General features: G+C 34.1%; 2 protein-coding genes across 3 annotated transcripts; one reads left to right on the top strand and one right to left on the bottom strand.

The window, feature by feature from the left end:
- The first annotated feature begins 4,018 nt into the window (after positions 1-4,018).
- LOC107482432 (uncharacterized) lies at positions 4,019-8,099 on the top strand. Of its 2 annotated transcripts, XR_001590706.3 has the most exons (8): positions 4,019-4,282; positions 4,718-4,809; positions 4,925-5,075; positions 6,253-6,380; positions 6,487-6,645; positions 6,720-6,905; positions 7,574-7,839; positions 7,918-8,099. XR_001590706.3 is itself a non-coding variant. In XM_016102917.3 (7 exons), the coding sequence occupies exons 1-7, from the start codon at positions 4,102-4,104 to the stop codon at positions 7,784-7,786; spliced, it is 1,110 nt and encodes a 369-aa protein (XP_015958403.1). In that variant the 5' UTR covers positions 4,019-4,101; the 3' UTR covers positions 7,787-8,099. The 2 variants fall into 2 exon arrangements, 1 of the variants encoding a protein (XP_015958403.1); XM_016102917.3 differs by having other exon boundaries at positions 7,574-8,099.
- A 61-nt stretch (positions 8,100-8,160) lies between these two features.
- On the bottom strand, positions 8,161-16,375 carry LOC107482429 (lysM domain receptor-like kinase 3). Its single transcript, XM_016102914.3, has 12 exons — positions 15,562-16,375; positions 14,130-14,163; positions 14,026-14,033; positions 13,744-13,905; positions 12,258-12,451; positions 11,573-11,662; positions 9,717-9,810; positions 9,483-9,634; positions 9,305-9,399; positions 9,018-9,156; positions 8,691-8,789; positions 8,161-8,597 (listed from the first exon to the last, which is right to left on the bottom strand). Exons 1-12 carry the CDS (start codon positions 16,196-16,198, stop codon positions 8,433-8,435), a joined length of 1,869 nt encoding a protein of 622 aa, XP_015958400.1. The 5' UTR covers positions 16,199-16,375; the 3' UTR covers positions 8,161-8,432.
- Positions 16,376-17,042: the final 667 nt, after the last annotated feature.

Genomic DNA, 17,042 nt, shown 5'->3' with positions numbered 1-17,042 from the left:
TTGTTAAAAAAAATTAAGGATGTAAAGTGTGATTTCTAATTTTTCATTGCTCTCTTATATTTATTTTTGGTCACACTTACAAAATTAATGGTGTGAAATCACACTTTACCTCCTCAATTGTTAAAAAAAAATTTGAGAGGATCCATTTTCTAATCGCCCCATTTGTGACACTTCATTGAGTGATATTTTACTCGGTCTTTTGCTGGTCAAAACTCCTGGGTAATCCTTTCCAGATGGTTGACTCTCAATGAGGGTACCAATGTAATGTGCTACAAGATCTTGGAAGAACCGTTACCACAAAAGTTAGCTCTTTATAAGGCACTATTTTAAGTGTTGGGATTTTGTTAAGAGACTCTTTTTTAGGTATTAGTTTCACTAGACTCATAACATAACCGACGAGCGAAATATATAGATTTATTGCTAATTAGAGTGAGATCTGCGTGATGCATGGAAAGGTAAATTAATTATACTATATAATATATTTTAATAAGTGTTATATTATTTAGAGATTGATTAAATAATATATAAACTAATATTAAATTTGAATTATTTATATTAAAACTATTTTATAGAATATTTATTTAATATTTTCTATATAATTCCATATAATTATTCAACTAAAAGTAATATAAATTAAAATATAATTTATTAGTTTAAAAAATTAAATTCATTTATTTTTTAAAAAGACATAAGCTTTTTATATTAGAGTTGTATAAAACTATATTTTTATTTATTACTTCTATTTAATATAAACAACAACATCAACAACAAAGCCTTGTCCCACTAAGTGGGTCAGCTACATGAATCAAACAACGTTATTGTGCTCTGTCATATGTCATGTCTACAGAGAGACCGTTTACATGTATATCTCGTTGGACCACCTCATGGATGGTCTTCTTAGGTCTTCCTCTGTCTTTCTTCCCTTATCCATTTTCCATCTCATCCACCCTCCTGACTGGATGTTCTATCGGTCTTCTTCTCACATGTCCAAATCACCTGAGACGTGATTCAACCATCTTTTCCACAATAGGTGCTACTCCAACTCTCTTCCTTATATCTTCGTTCCTTATTTTATTCAATCGTGTATGACCACTCATCCATCTCATTATCTCAACATCTTCATCTCCGCCACACTCAACTTATGTTCGTGCTCCCCTTTAGCCGCCCAACAATCCGTACCATAAAGCATAGTTGGTCGTATAGCGGTGCGATAGAATTTACCTTTAAGTTTTAAAGGCACTTTTTTATCGTATATAAAATCAGAATGCACTCCGCCATTTTGACCAACCTGCTTGGATCCTATGTTTTACATCCTGTTCAATCTCTCTATTATCTTGTATGATGCACCCAAGATACTTAAAACTTTTAACTTTTTCACCTCTATATTAGGGTTTTTCCTTCTCAGACTGAACTTACATTCCATATATTCCGTCTTGCTACGACTTATACGCAGACCATACACTTCTAGAGCTTCTCTCCATAACTCCACCTTCTTATTTAGGTCTTTCCTTGACTCTCCCATAAGGACGATATCATCGGCAAAGAGCAGGCACCATGGCACAGGCTCTTGGATGTGCTCTGTGAGTACTTCCAAGACTAACGTGAAAAGGTATGAACTTAAGGATGATCCCTGGTGTAATCCTATACTAATAGAAAATTCCTCTGTCACACCACCTTGAGTCTTCACACTAGTTGTGGCCCCATCGTACATGTCTTTAATAACACGAATATATGCGATCCTTACTCTCCTCTTTTCTAAAACCTTCCATAAGACCTCCCTTGGTATCCTATCAAACGCTTTTTCCAAATTAATAAACACCATATGTAGATCCCTTTTATTACTACGATACATCTCCATCATTCTTCTTAATAGGTATATCGCTTCAGTGGTAGATCTGCCTGGCATAAATCTAAATTGGTTCTCTGTTACTTGTGTCTCTTTTCTCAATCTCCGCTCTATCACTCTTTTCCATAACTTCATGGTATGACTCATAAGTTTGAAAAATTGAACTTAATTTAATATAAATTAAAATATAATTTATTAGTTTAAAGAATTGAATTTATTTATTTTTAAAAAGATATAGGTCTTATATATTAAAGTTGTACAAAATTACATCTTTATTTGTTGCTTCTATTTGTTTTAGTTGTCCTATTTTATCTTTTTATATGGTGTTATTTGCCTTGCAAGTAATAAAAAAATTGAAAAAATTTAATAAGAATGAAAAATACCAAAAATATAATATATTAATTTTATAATTATGATATATTTGAATATATTTAGTAAGAAGATGTGTCAAATTTGAATTTATTTTTGTTTAGAAAAATAAATAAGAATAAAAAATATAAAAAATATAATATAAAATTATGAATTAATTTTATAATCAATATATATTTAAATGTATTTAGTAAGAAAATATCAGATTTAAACTTATTTGGAAGTTGGAAGAGTAAGATAAGATAGATATACTATTAACATGTATAAGTTGTAGAATTTTAATATTGTAACTAAATTTTTATAATTATTATTATTATGACTCTTTTTAATGTATATTTATTGTATTTAATTAGTATTTTATATTTTAATAAATAATAATAAATACGAGTTTTTTCTTTTAATTTTTCTAAAAATTTTTACTACACTTCATTCTGGGATGGTAGTGCATTCTCCATTACATTACCCTCTTTAACTACATTTCATGAATTCTTGAGACTTGTAAGAGCCTTGTAGGTAGCCATCCTTATGATGCTATGAGTGGAAGTGTTGTACCAGTACTGTGCCCATGGCAACATAGCAACCGAATCTGTGGATTGTCATAGCTAAACTTGTTCCTTGGGCCTTAAATAACTGCTTCCAAAAGCTGTTAATAATTAATAAATACCCTATCCCTATCTGACACTATAGATTTAGTAATGCCATGAAGTTTTCCCACATTCTGGATAGCTACTAAAACCATGCTTCATGGTAAGGATGAAAATAGGGCAAGTTAAGATATATTGTTTTTACCTTTTAAATATCGCTTTGTATTTTTAATATGGGGGATTGGAGGTAGAAGGTGGTGGTTTTAAATAAGGTGAAAATTTTGTGTCTTTTTGATTTATATGGATACTATAAATTCGAAAGTCAGATTTGTGGTGTTTTAATTTTTTTTTATAACCACAAATTTGAGGGTTATATTTGTGATTTTAATTTTTTTTTTAAAAAAATACAAATCTGATGGTTAGATTTGAGTTTTTATTTTAAATTTTTTTCAATAATAAATCTGACCCTCAAATTTGTAACTCTGTGGAATCTGACCCTCAGATTTCTCTATTCTCCAAATTTGAGGGTCCGATTTATTACTCAAAATTAAAAAAAAAAATCTATATACAAGAAAAGCACACCAATGATCCATGATGATGAATTACACACAATTTTTTTCATATAAAAAAAATTAACCTTTAAATATTAGTGAAGAGATGTATTTTAAATTTTAAATTTTAAATTATTTTATATATTTTGTTTTTGATATTGGAATAGTAATGTTATTTTTTTAAAATGTGGACTGATAGAATATTATTCTCAAATGTAAAACTATTTAATTAGAAGAGTAAAAATCAGACCATTCAATTTGTAAAATAGAAATTAGACTGTTCAATTTGTGACAGATACAAAAATCAGACCGTTCAATTTATAAAAAATATAAAAATCAAACAAAAAAATTTGAATTCAATTTGTATATATTTTACACTTTTAAAAAATATAAAAAATTATAATATTAAGATATACCACCACTTTTATTTTTATACTAAGAAAAAGCACCTCTTATTTATATGAGACTAAATTAATCGATACAATTTAATGATGATTCACCAATAAACTAATAGTCTGGCCAATTAAAAATAAACTACACAAACGCGCATCATCATTACGAAATCTCGCCGTTGGATCTTGGAACGAATGGTAGGGATTGATCTACATGACGTGTCAATTAAAAAGAAAAGTTTGAGGCTCTCTGAAGTGTGAAGTATAGTTCTGCACTCCTGCTTATTAAGAAGCACAAGAAGAAGGAGGGGGAAACTCTAAAGTGCCTTGTTAGTTGTTTCTTTCTTCACGTTTTCCCAATGGACCGAATATGCCTCACTCTCCTGCTCTTCGTGGCGGTGGCGATGTGCCGCGCAGACACCAACAACAGTTCCGGCGGCCATTTATTGCCCACTGATGCGGTGGATTCTGTTTTAGTTCCGCCTGAAAACTCCGACGGCGGCTTTTCTTCACTGGACAGCATGTTAAACTGGGCTATAAGTATGTCAACTTATTTTTTTATTTTGCTTTTCATATTTATGTAAAATCACCAATGCTTCGCTTTTGAGTAACTTTTTGAGAGAAAATATCCAGTTTAATCCATGAAGTTACACTCGAATCGAATCTCAATCTAGTTCTTGAAATTTCAATTGCCTCAATTTAGTTCCTAAATTTTTTAAATTTTAATCACATTAGTTCTTGTGGTGATTTCTGTCACGGAGTTAATTGAAAAATTTTGAGACTAAATTCAGGCAATTGAAACTTCAAGCACTGAGGCTCGAGTGTAACTTCAGGACCACTTCAGGACCAAACTGAATATTTCTTTTTGGTCAATTTGAATGTTTTTTTTTAATTAGAAAAGAATCTCAACATGAAAAGTTGGAGGTGAATGTTTAATGCTGTAAACGATTTTTCTTTGTTATTTTGGCAAATTAGGTAATTCGGATCCCGAAAAATTAAAGGAATCTGCGCAAGCTCAGCAACGGCTCTCACCAAGCGAGCTCCAGAAACGCCAAATGGAAATCAAGGTTGGGGATGTTTGATGTCTCAATCCATTCGAACATTAATTGCACTTATTTTTGTGATATCTGGTGTTTGTTGTTTCTTTGTATTGTGATACATACTTTTTGGCTGTTAAAACAGGAGATTATGGAGAAAACAAAGATGCCTTCGGACGGGGAACTAATGAAAATTGCTATAAGTGACTTGAATAACAAGTCAGCGTCATTGGAAGATAGGTACCGTGCTTTACAGGAGCTCTTAGAGCTCGTGGAGCCAATAGATAATGCAAACGGTATGTGTTTTGTGTTAGGGTAAAGTATTTTTTTTCTCTAACATGTTTAATTTGATTTAGTTTTGTTTTGAACGAATTCGATTCATTCAATTTTGTCCATAACGTTTTCGATTTATGTCAAAATTATCCATGGATGTTTTCGATTAGTTCCCTAATGTTTTTGATGGAGTTAACATTCATGTGTAATTTTGACACAAATCGAAAATGTTAAGGACGAAATAAAATCAAGTTAAACGATAGGGGTATTTTTGAAAAATTTCTCAAACGTTAGGGAGAACAAGCATGCTTTACCTTTTGTGTTATTGTCTATGTTTTCATAACCCTGAGGTGTACCCCGATTACATTAACTTCCCTGTGGTTAGTGTCTCAGAGATACAAATACAAAGACAACGGATATAGAAAGTTGTATGTAGGAGAGTGAGAGATTGTGAGATTGAATACAGTGTGCATCTTAGAAGGAAGTTCATTAGTGTCTCTACCTTAGATAATGAAAAATTAAAAACCATTTTTGCTGCTTGAAGTGTTTATTCCCAGAACAGTATCCATAACTTCATGTCAATTCTGGTAGAATTGGCTGCTATTATAGTCATAAATAAAGTAATTTTATTTGATGTTTGCGTTTAGGCCAAATTACAATCACCTCTCTTGAGGTTTCTAGAAATTCAACTGGACTTCCCCTTGCGAGAGAGAGTTTTTATTTTCTAAAAGTCCTCGAGAATTACTCACAACCATTGGAGTAGGAACTTCAAAAACAAATTGAAAAGAGAATCAAATACTGAATACTTTTGGAGAAATGAAGGAAATAAGTGTGGGAGTTTGAGACATTAGTGGATCCCTCTGTTATATATAATGCGTTAGAACAAATAATAGGTTCCAATCTTCCATTGTTTTGCACAATGCATTTAATACAACATATCTTCATCTGATTTTCTTTCCACAAGTCTTCATTTTTTTATTCTATATGTAATTGATTTGTGTGATGTTGCTTATAGGTGAATCCATTATGGGTAAGGATATAAACTGGCATATTCGCCTACCACTTATAGCACTAAAGAAGAAACCTAGACATAACTTCAAAGATTGCCACAATACAAAATTATTTCTTTTTTTGTTTAATAATATTTCTTTTGTTATAGAAAAGTAGTGTATTTCTTATAGAGATTTATGCATCTCTCAGATTTGCACAAACTTGGGGGACTTGTCGTGATTACACAGGAACTTAATCACTCTGATCCAGGCATAAGGACAATTGCTGCATGGATCCTCGGGAAAGCTAGTCAAAATAACCCAATTGTGCAGCAGCAGGTATGCTTTTCCTCTGATGATGCATTCAGTATTTGGAAGTGCATTGGTTTCTAGAGAATGATTGAAGCTAAGCAATATAAATTAACATTCTAAAATGTCAACTTAGGTCTTGGAACTCCAAGTACTCTCTAAGCTGATGAAAATGGTAAAGTCTGATTCTGTAGAAGAAGCCAATAAGGCACTATATGCAGTTTCAGCATTAATTCGGAATAATGCTGCAAGTCAGGAGAAGTTCTATGCTGAAGCTGGAGGTTGGATGCTTCACGTAAGCAGAAATTTTTTATGATAATTTGATGTTGACGTTTACAGTTTCGGTAACTGAGGCTGGTTTATCTATAGGATATTTTGAGGAATGCTAATCTTGATATCAGACTACGGAAGAAGGCTGTGCTCCTATTGGCCGATCTAGCAGCGTATCAACTAGAGAATGTAGACAGAGATGGACCACCTTTTTTCAATGACCGGGATCTGTTGAAGTCGGTAGTTGATTTAACTGCATCACCTGATCTTGATCTCCAGGAGAAGGTGATTATTGACATGGCATCTCATATTATCCTTTTAATTGTTGGAAATCTGCTTTTGTGTTGCGTGACTATGATGCTATTGGAAAATGCAATCCTTCATTTAACATTTTAAGATTATTTCATACTGGACTAGTCATTTAGGCTTAGTTTGGTAAAGTTTTTATTTTTCAAAAGTACCTTATAAAAGCTAACTTTTAAAAGCTAGCTTTTCAAAAGTCGTAGCATTTATGTTTGATAAATTAAATTAAAAATGACTTTTAATAAGCACAAGCAACAAGTGTTTTTGGCAAAATAGTTTTTAAAATTTAAAAATACTATAATAGACATTAATGTAATAATTAAATTTAGATATTAGTTAATGTATAATGTTATATTAGACTTTTTAATTTTGATAAACACAAGTTAACTTTGAAAAGCTCTTCTTTAGATGCTTTCAAAAGTATCCTAGCTTTTAAAAGCTGCAAGCACAAGCATCTCTTCGAAAAGCTTTAGCAAACCAAACCTTTAGTCTAGTCACATGCTTATTCCGTTAGGTTTCCATGGATTGACCTTGGGGGTTGTGCTTACCTTCTTTAAATATCTTGTCTGAAAAAAGGAGCCCATTTTGGGGTTCATGTTGAGCTTTCTTGATTTGACTTTGTGGCATTGCTTCTGCCATGTGTTAAACAGGCTCTTGTAGCGATTAAAAGTTTTCTGCAACTAAGGATCACTGAAGCTCTCGTTTTCAGAGATTTTTGTGCTTTGGGCAATGCACTGAATAGGATGAAGCAATCGTTGCATGATTTGATGGCAGACGAGTATCAGAGAGACTATGTGATGGATGTGGAAACCCTTCGCATTGAAGTGGAACAAATTTTCCATAAAAAACTCGTAAAGCAGTGATAGAGTTCACAATCCTGTGTGATCATAATGACGCATAATTATTCAGTTTCTAGGTTTGTATCATTATTTAATGTTTTTTTATACCTTTTTTTCCTTTAGTTTTCTCACAATTTTGATGTATCATATTACAGGGATTAATAACTTAACATCAATCTTATAGTTGTGTATACCAAAAAGGAAAAAGAATCTATGAACGAGACAATCCAGAGTTGAGAGTTGTTATCGACAATTGTTCATTTTACTATCTTATTCTATGTTATCGACAAATGTTAATGAGATTTTGATTTTAACAAATCATTCCTTTGAAGTTCAACATAGGTAGTTGTTGATCTGCTCATTAGTAAGATTGTAATTAACAAAGAGGCAACAATATATTGAGATCAAATTGGATTTATTACACAGCTTTTAAAGGGATGAATGTACCTGGGCATAAACATACATATCTCAATGGCTTATGTACTATGTACATTGCTTGAAATTAATGATGAAAATGTTAACCTCACCACCCTTTCTACTCTGTTCAGACTAATAAAATTTTAAGATGTACAAATTCCTCCTAGTTTTTACTGATGTGTTTCAAGAATTCCCGTGTATTCTGAACTTACCCAAATTGTTTACATGGTCAAATGTTCGGTGTCGTATCATCCTATCTTCCGGACATGAGATTCACAAGATTTTGGTTTTCATAGAAGGAGCCAACATCCCAATCATCAGTAGTTGAAGAAAGTGTCATTAAGGCAACAACAATGGATCTCATACTCGGACGCAGTTGGGGATTGTCCTGTGTACAAGCTTTCGCTAGATGCGCCATCTGGAAGCCAAATAAGTCATGGTAGATTGAGGACTTGAAATCATTACAAAATAAATAAATGCTTAAACAGTCGAATCAAACAAATATTCTCACTTTGCGAACTGAATCAATAGGGTAGTTTTCCCCAAGCCTTGGATCCACTAGTTTACAAAGATCTTCTGTAGGATCAGGCTGACTAAGAACTCCTTCAAACTGCATTATAAAAAGAATTTTAATATATTTTACTGTGATTAGGCAGTTACTCATTGCAGAAAATAATGAAAAGGACTAAGAAGGCATGTGGTTCATGAAAATTTTCAAATTCGTGGGAATGGTAAAATCATTCCGATGTAAGGTTTTTAGTGTAAAATTTCCAGGAATGAAGCATTCTTCTAACCACACCCCTTAATTGTAAAATTTGAGTGAAGAAATTATGATCACCAAAGCCACAAGGCCCTTTGAGTCAGCAACAGATTCGCTTGTCTTGACGATAGCTTCCTTAGCTGAAATAAGTTCAAAAAGAACTACTCCAAAAGCATACACATCTACTTTGGGTGATACATCTCCATATTGAGCATACCTTCAAACATAACAGTGGTAATTACTTAACTGAATTCCAATGAAATCAATGATTTCAACCTCAAATAAATGCACTTGGCAAACAGATTTGATTAAAAGATCTAGCATGACTAACAACACTCGTACTGAAAGAGCGTAAGTTATCATACTCTGGAGGCATGTATCCAAAAGTTCCGACAAGACGACCAGTAGGAAGTGATGAGCTTCCAACTTCCGTCAGTTTAGTCAATCCGAAATCGGCAACCTACAAAGATGAATATCTTATGAGTATCTATGATAAGGATCCAAGTAATAGAAATTAAGATAAGATCTGAAAACTTATTGAACCTTTCCGCGGTAGTTTTTATCTATTAATATATTTGCTGACTTTATGTCGCGATGAATATATACAGGCACTGTATGCTCATGAATATATTCAAGACCTCTGGCAGAATCCAATGCAATTTGAACACGGGTAGCCCATGGCAATGGCTCTCTTCCTGGCAATATTATCGCTTCAGCATTAACTCAACAATTAGAAATACAGTATTTGTAAATAAAAATCACATGAGCTGATCTAACCAGAACCGCGGAGATGCTGACTCAAGTTTCCATTCTCAATGTACTCATAGACAAGGAAAAGCGAACCCTCGATACTATATCCAATCAACCGCACCTGGATGGTAATGAAGAGTTTCAGAGACACACCCCAAAAGAGTTTGAGACTTTATAATACAAAACACATCTCCATTGAATCCTTGTGCAGACTTACATACACTAAATACACTAAATATCGAAGAGGAGTGACAAACGATGTCAAGAAGTTCTCCCGACAACATATTTTAAGAACAATATACTTAGAAGGTTTTGTAAACAGAAGCAAGCAGTTTATGCCTAAATGTTGGTGAAATGGAAAGCAAACGAACCAGTGGAAGGTCAAATGGAACTGAATTCCTCAAAAGAAAGCCAAAGACAGCAAACTGGAAAAGATTGGAACTACCACAAACAAATTGGGGAACTGGAACTGCTGAAAAGAAACCCAACTAGAGTGCAGGACAGACAGGAATGCTAAAATGTAGTAGAATATATGAATGACAAAAAATAGGCAGAAAACATGAAAATGCAATTGCCAACTTCAAGGGAAACACAAAATCAAAATTTGTGTTACCAATCATGATTTATAGGCAAAAGGGGTCCATAAGATCCAAAATCCTATAAACAAGTACCAGTATCATCCCAGATATCCTGGAAACAAGGTCAGAGAGCTTCCAACCACCAGAACAGATGTTGGAAGACAAATTGGAAATGGAAGTAAATTGAACTTGCGCGGAAAATTAAACAGCTTCTGAGAGGTACTGATATGTGTCACTATTAAAGAAACCGAGAAGAGCTCCAATTACCAGGGTAAAAGCATATTTAATGAAAGGAAAGAAAAAAGAGATGCAGACTGCAGGCTCCCAACTCTCCTATGACTGAATCCCCCTTTTTCCTTGCACCTTATGCTTCCTATCTTAAACTTCGTGTATCTTTCATAATTCACTTGCACTCCCGTGTAAGGGGCATATCAGTTTTTGGGATAGTTTCAATAACAAAAAATAAATAAAGACAGCCCGGTGCACAAGTATCCCGCATTAACGCAGGGTTGGAGGAAGAGCCGCACCCAAAGGGTGATTTGTATACAGCCTAACTTGATAATTATATCAATGGCTGTTTCTATGGCTTGAACCCTTGACCTTGACGTCACACAGAGACAACTCAACCGTTGCTCCAAGGCTCCCCTTCGATGGTTTCAATAAGAAACAGAAACAAAAAAGAGTAAATGGTCAAATTCATCCCTAAAAGATCACTCGGTCTACAAATTGGTCCCTGAGTTTTTTTTAATCAAGTTCATCTTTCAAAGATTTTAAGTTGGTCATATTAGTCCTTCCATCACTCCTGTTGTTGAGAGCGTCAGAATTTGCTGATACGACATGTTAAATGACATCATAGCGCACACCTAAAAATCTTAATAGGCTGCTAAGATGATAAGTTTATGAAATTAGATCAAATCAATTCCAAATTGTGGAATTTCAATGCCTCAAGGTCCCCCTCAATTCAGGATTGATTTAATCTAATTTCATAAACTTGTCATATTAATAGTCAATTAGGATTGTCAGATGTGTGCTGTGGTCAGTGTGGAGTCACTTAATGTGCTACATCGGCAAATTTTGACGCAATAGATAGCATTCACCAGTAACAATATTCAGTTAGTTACTTGTATAATATAACAATTATGGATGGTGCTCTAATCTAATTACTAAACACATATTCTAGAGGAAAAAAGTCTATGCAAAGATATTACTAGATCTCATCACTGACATTATTAAAACTATTCTGATGTCACCTGCATGGTACACAATTCAGAAACACAATACTTAAAATTTTGAAGCATTTAATACCAGGTTTAGATGATGAACACGTGTCAGGACTTTCAATTCTGCAAGAAATTCTTTTGATGCTTGCATATCCATCTTCTTGATTGCAGCTTTCTGCAGGCACAGAATATTGGCTGTTATAATGAGAATAAGGATTCTATATATAAAGAACACTAGGGAATGGTTCTTAAGAACCAAAAATACTTTGATCCTTGTAAAACATTACCAAGCATTGTAAGGCATTGATACAGAATTTATAGTCATGATGCATGATTATGAATTTCTAGACTCATGATACATCCGTTAATTTAATTAATTTAATAACTAGCTCTAGGAAATAAGGTCCTGCACTAATTAAGAATTACTTCCTTTTAAAAAGGCACTAGGAACCAACGTTTAATTAAGTTACAACTCTTGATTTATCCCAATGTTACTTCACAAGAACTGGTTTGCAAGTTACAATAAGACCACGACATCTTTTCATCCACTTTCTGCCATAATTCGAGGATATCTATCTTCTTCATAAATCAATCTTTCTATCAGTTAATAGTAAATTCTATCATCCATTTTCTTTTGACTAGCAAGGAGCAACTACTCTAAAACAAAATCCTTCATTCATCAAATATGACAACCTCCGCAAACAAAAACAGTAAATAGCAGGTTGAAACTTCCTTAAAATTGCTTCGATAAGATGAATGTGAATACTAACCTCTCCCCTCAGCTCTGCATAGTAGACAGCACCAAAACCACCTTGACCAATTTTATTAGCCAAATTGAAGTTATTCGTGGCAGTTGCTAATTCTTCATATGAAAACTCGACTGATTTGTCCACTGTTATGCCTGTGATGGTACCAGGCCCAGCAGGCCCTGCAGCTTCATAAGCAGCACTACGCGAGGTTTCATCTAAGAAAGACAAGCACCACATCACAAACTTTAGTTATGAGGGAAAGGAAGTGAATGTTGTAGAAGGTTCCAACTGTTGATGTTTCATTGAAGATTATTAGGGGAATTATTTGAAGATTGAAGCCTCACTTTCAGGATAAATATCTTGACATTAGTGTACAAATTAGTGTAGATTATTTCCTATTTAGTTTAGCTGCTATTGCAGGAAAGCAGATTCTCTGCTATCTATATTATGAGGAATATTTCCCCCCTAATTCTATGAATAGTTTAACAATCCTGCTACGTTACCAACAACATTTCTGCCAACATCTGCCAACTCTTATTTATAACTGTGTTTAATAGAAGTGTCTTTGTGGATGTGTCTAATAAAAATGTTTTTTTTATGGCTGTGTTTAATAGAAGTGTCTTTATAGATATATTTTTTGGATGTGTTTCTTTATATGTGTTTAAAATATAATAATTAATCATTGTTGGCAATAAGTTGGCAGATAATATGTTGGTACCCTATACTTTTCCATAGTTTAATGTACAGCTGTACCCTCTGGACTATTTATTTGGCCACTGTTCTACTATCTGAAATATACAAGACACAATTTTTACACCAACAAGGGCAACACAAAAAGGTTAGCAGAGAAATAATTGTTGTGGCAAATAATTTGAGTTACAACAAAATATGAGAGCAGGAACAAATATAGAAAGTTGGAATGACACCTAAAGAAACGCTTATAGAGACTTAGCAAATGTGGCTTCATGATGTCAAATGGAAGGTATATTGCTAAATATGGTAGAGCGAGATCAAAAAAATATAAACTGTAGGAGGGCCATTAAAACAAGGCTGATCTAAACAGATTCAAAACGAAACCAATTCAAACAAGAATAGCACACATCTCATTCAATGTATGCAAAAGATAACATTAAATGGAATCTGAAATCTAGATTCTTTGCCTAAGATTTTTTGTTTAGTGTCACAAATAATTTTCTAGTAACAAAGTTAACACACTAAGCTAGAACATATTCTATGTAAAAGACAATGATAACAGCTTTAAATAGTTTATACTTTCAACATTTTAGATTTCATTTAGATCAGGGACATCTGAGCTACAATTGAAAGGATGAATGAGGTTATTTTGGTTAGATATATTTTAGTAAATGTGAATGAGGTTTATTTAGTTATTAATTTCAATGATTAACTTTTTCAAGTCAAGTATACGTTTCAGCACTGTATCATTCATCAGCATCTTATGTTAGTGGAAAGAACGTGTTTGAAAGAATATAAGTAGAGATAAACATACCTTTACCATCTTGTCTGAACATTGGTTTGGAGTCTTGTGAGAGCAATTCTTCCCTCTGCATCTTTTTTTTCCTGAAATATCCAAAATATATACCAACAGCCACTAATAGAAGACCAGCTACTATACCAATGGCTATGCCGGCAATAGCCCCAGCAGCAAGACCTGCTTATATAGTATCAAATTATGAGCTTAAAGTAGCATTACCAGCAGCTTATATTAATATCATATGAAATGATAATCATCCTCACAAAAACAACTTTCCAAGAAGAAAGAAAGTCAGACCTCCAGAACTGCAGAAGAAAATAATATGATATTCAGTCATTTTAGTCAAATGAAAGGTAAAGCAACTACATGCAGATTGCATAACAAGTGCTGTAACAGTTTACCTGGATGACAAAAACACAAAGCTACCATTTTGATCTGTAAAATGACACAAAGAAGTAAGACATTTGAATAGAAACTGAAGTACCTTGGAAAATGCTCTGTGGAAATAAAAATGATGTTTGTTAGCATCAAATGTGCTTGTGCTTCAAGAATGTAACTATGGAAATGATCAAATGTGTTTGATTCTGATCTTATATGAACATGAACGGATCAAGAAAAAGGAAAAAATAGCAATTCCAAAATCATTGTTGAATTAATATTAGGCTCGAGTCATTCTACTATTGTAAAAAATTAACTGTAAACTAATAGGCACTGTTGTCCCCTCTTTTGGCATTATTTTTATTCACAACTCAAGGAGAGCCTATAATTAAATAATCAGGGCATCCAATCAAGTTCGACTTAATAATTGTTGCAAAACAATGCTGAAAAATGAAGGCCGGCATCTCCTAAGTCCTAACCCACACGAAAAATTAACACACAATTACAAAATAAAAGCCGCTTTTAGAATAACGGATAGGGTGGGACAAGAGACTGAAATTGAGACACAGTAGAAAATGAACACTAGTGTCCTTTCTTATGATAATGTATTTAAGTCCCACTGTGTCCAAAGTTACAAACTTACAATGCAATATGTACACGGTACGCTCTAGTATAATAATTGGTACCTTCTTAACAAACGAAAAAATGAGAAGCAAAAAACCTATTTTATTCACTTCTCTTCTTAGTTTGGATCCACCCTTTTAACTTTTCCTATCTTCACTTCTTTCTTTAATCTCTTATGGACTTGCTTCTTTGTTTTACCACTTCCTAAATCCAAACATCCATAGCTGCGGTTTCGCCTTTTATGTTTATTAATTTTCCTCTAAGTCTTAGTCTGGGACCAGTACTGTCACCATCATTAATGGTAATCCCATAGGCAATTCAGTTAGCGAAAAAGCGTTGGTAGAAACTATGACCATGTCTCTCCCATAGTTACATGGAATGCAATACGTTTCCGGTATAGGAATGGGTTCACAGTACGTGGTACGCCATACATAAAATATCTTTGTGAAAAATATACATGTGACGGTTCGATACATAGATAAATTGGTACACAGTAGGCTACTTAATTAGTAAATTCATGTAAATACAGTCTCTCCTATCTTTGTCTCACCGCAACCAAAAATATTTAGGTGGTGTCTGTTAGAATATATTAGAATCAATTAGCATTGATTAGAATTATTTAGCATATTTGAATATTTATTATAGAATATTACGTCTTTATTATTTTGATTTTGTGAGCACCTATAATACCATTCTATACTGTATCATTCTAAACAACTCGAATACACACAAACTTTTTTCTACTCTTCTCTCTTACCTTTCTAAGAATGTCAACAAAAACAAACCAAGAGCACTAAAGAGAACCAAAAAGGGTATTTGAGAAAGGGTTACCTTTGCCTGGAATATAAACAAGGCCAGAGCCTTGGTTGAAATTGACAGAGGGATTGTACTTCTGAAGCAAGAAAGCGTCAACACTCTGATTCTTTGCCACAGCCTGTAAGGTGTCCCCAGGCCTAAGTGGATACGTGATGAACAAACCATAATTCGCCACTTGTCTGTTCCCACAGGAGCAGTTAACGGTAACGTTAAGGGTTCCAGTGTCAGGGATGTTGTTAGGAGGATAACTGTTGAACTTCCTCAGCCAATTCACGTTCGTCAAATTGGCGTAATTGTTAGTCGCCACATGCTCGTACGTGTCCCCGCTCTGAATATCGTACTGGAAAGTGTGACCTAGAAACTCGCCGTTGATGCAGTCGCATGGGAACGGAACGTTGACTCTTATGGAGGCTTGAACACTGTCCTTGTTGGGAATCGTGTCTTTGTTGTAGTTGACTATGTCGTTTGGGTCCGAGAGGACGTTGGATTTCATGATCTCTGAAACGTACGTCAAGTTGGAGCCTGTCCACATGTAGTAGGAAGCTAGAGCTAGGGGACAGCCCTTGCTGCACTGAGATTCCGCGCCGTAAAGAACGCAACCCAGCAGCAACAACTGCAAGAGCACAGATACAAACCTATGTCTGGGTTCCATCCAGAGAGAGAGACAGAGAAAAGAAGAACGAAGTGTTGGGTTGGGGTTGGTTGATTTGGAAATGTGTTCTTGTGTTCTGCAGAGTTGACCAGGTGAAATGAAGTTTTGACGCGGAAAGAGAAGGTTGACAGTTCCCTTTTTAGTTTTTGATTCCGATTTAGTTTTTTCTACTCCGCAGGCTTGTAATTGTTTGAATGAGTCTCCACCATTTTCAAGGTGGAATCTTATTATAAATAAAAATTTAGTCACCTCAATTAAATTATTTAATTATTTTTAGTCTATATTAAATAGTTTGTCAGTGTACTATTTGAGTCTGTATAAGATGTCGAAGACAATGACAAAGAAGTTGATTTTGCTATAGAGAAAATTTTTATGGAACAAGAAGGAAGGCAGACATGAAATGGCACTAATCAAGTGGGAAGTGATTCAGGTTCCTAAAAAGTTGGGAAAATTAGAATAGGTGATGCCGTGATAAGGAACACAACTCTCCTTTTTAAGTGGTGGTGGCGTTTCTCCAAAGAAGAGTGCCTGTTATGGAAGAAGGTTGTGTGCTCTTATCATAACTTGAACCCGAATAGGATATTGTCAGCTTAGATATTGCTTAGTCGAGGAGGTCCATGGAAGGATGTCTCTCAGTTGCAGTCTAAGGACCATAATGTGAGAGATAAGATGATTGCTAGGTTAGCTATGGAGGTGTGTGATGGAAGGAAGACTCGATTTTGGGAAAATGTTTAGTTACAAAGTGGTTCGCTTAAGATGCGTTTTTTAAGGCTTTTCTCTATTTTGATTATAAATAACTTTTTTACATGTCAAGTGACATATGGTGTACTAGGTGTCACTGACC

This window comes from Arachis duranensis, chromosome 4 (genome assembly GCF_000817695.3).
Source record: "Arachis duranensis cultivar V14167 chromosome 4, aradu.V14167.gnm2.J7QH, whole genome shotgun sequence".
Classification (NCBI taxonomy): domain Eukaryota; kingdom Viridiplantae; phylum Streptophyta; class Magnoliopsida; order Fabales; family Fabaceae; genus Arachis; species Arachis duranensis.
Note: the sequence above shows the minus strand (reverse complement) of the source record. Positions and strands in the feature narration are given on the sequence as shown.

What these genes read in the sequence shown, in the direction of transcription:
- LOC107482432 (XM_016102917.3), top strand. Translation starts at nt 4,102, where the DNA reads ATGGACCGAATATGCCTCACTCTCCTGCTCTTCGTGGCGGTGGCGATG. An exon ending in CATGTTAAACTGGGCTATAA is followed by an intron (nt 4,283 to 4,717) that starts GTATGTCAACTT and finishes TTGGCAAATTAG; the next exon opens with GTAATTCGGATCCCGAAAAA. An exon ending in AACGCCAAATGGAAATCAAG is followed by an intron (nt 4,810 to 4,924) that starts GTTGGGGATGTT and finishes CTGTTAAAACAG; the next exon opens with GAGATTATGGAGAAAACAAA.
- LOC107482429 (XM_016102914.3), bottom strand. Translation starts at nt 16,198, where the DNA reads ATGGAACCCAGACATAGGTTTGTATCTGTGCTCTTGCAGTTGTTGCTG. An exon ending in GTTCAGACAAGATGGTAAAG is followed by an intron (nt 12,452 to 13,743) that starts GTATGTTTATCT and finishes TGTCTTTCTTAG; the next exon opens with ATGAAACCTCGCGTAGTGCT. An exon ending in CAAAGGGCCTTGTGGCTTTG is followed by an intron (nt 8,790 to 9,017) that starts GTGATCATAATT and finishes TTTATAATGCAG; the next exon opens with TTTGAAGGAGTTCTTAGTCA.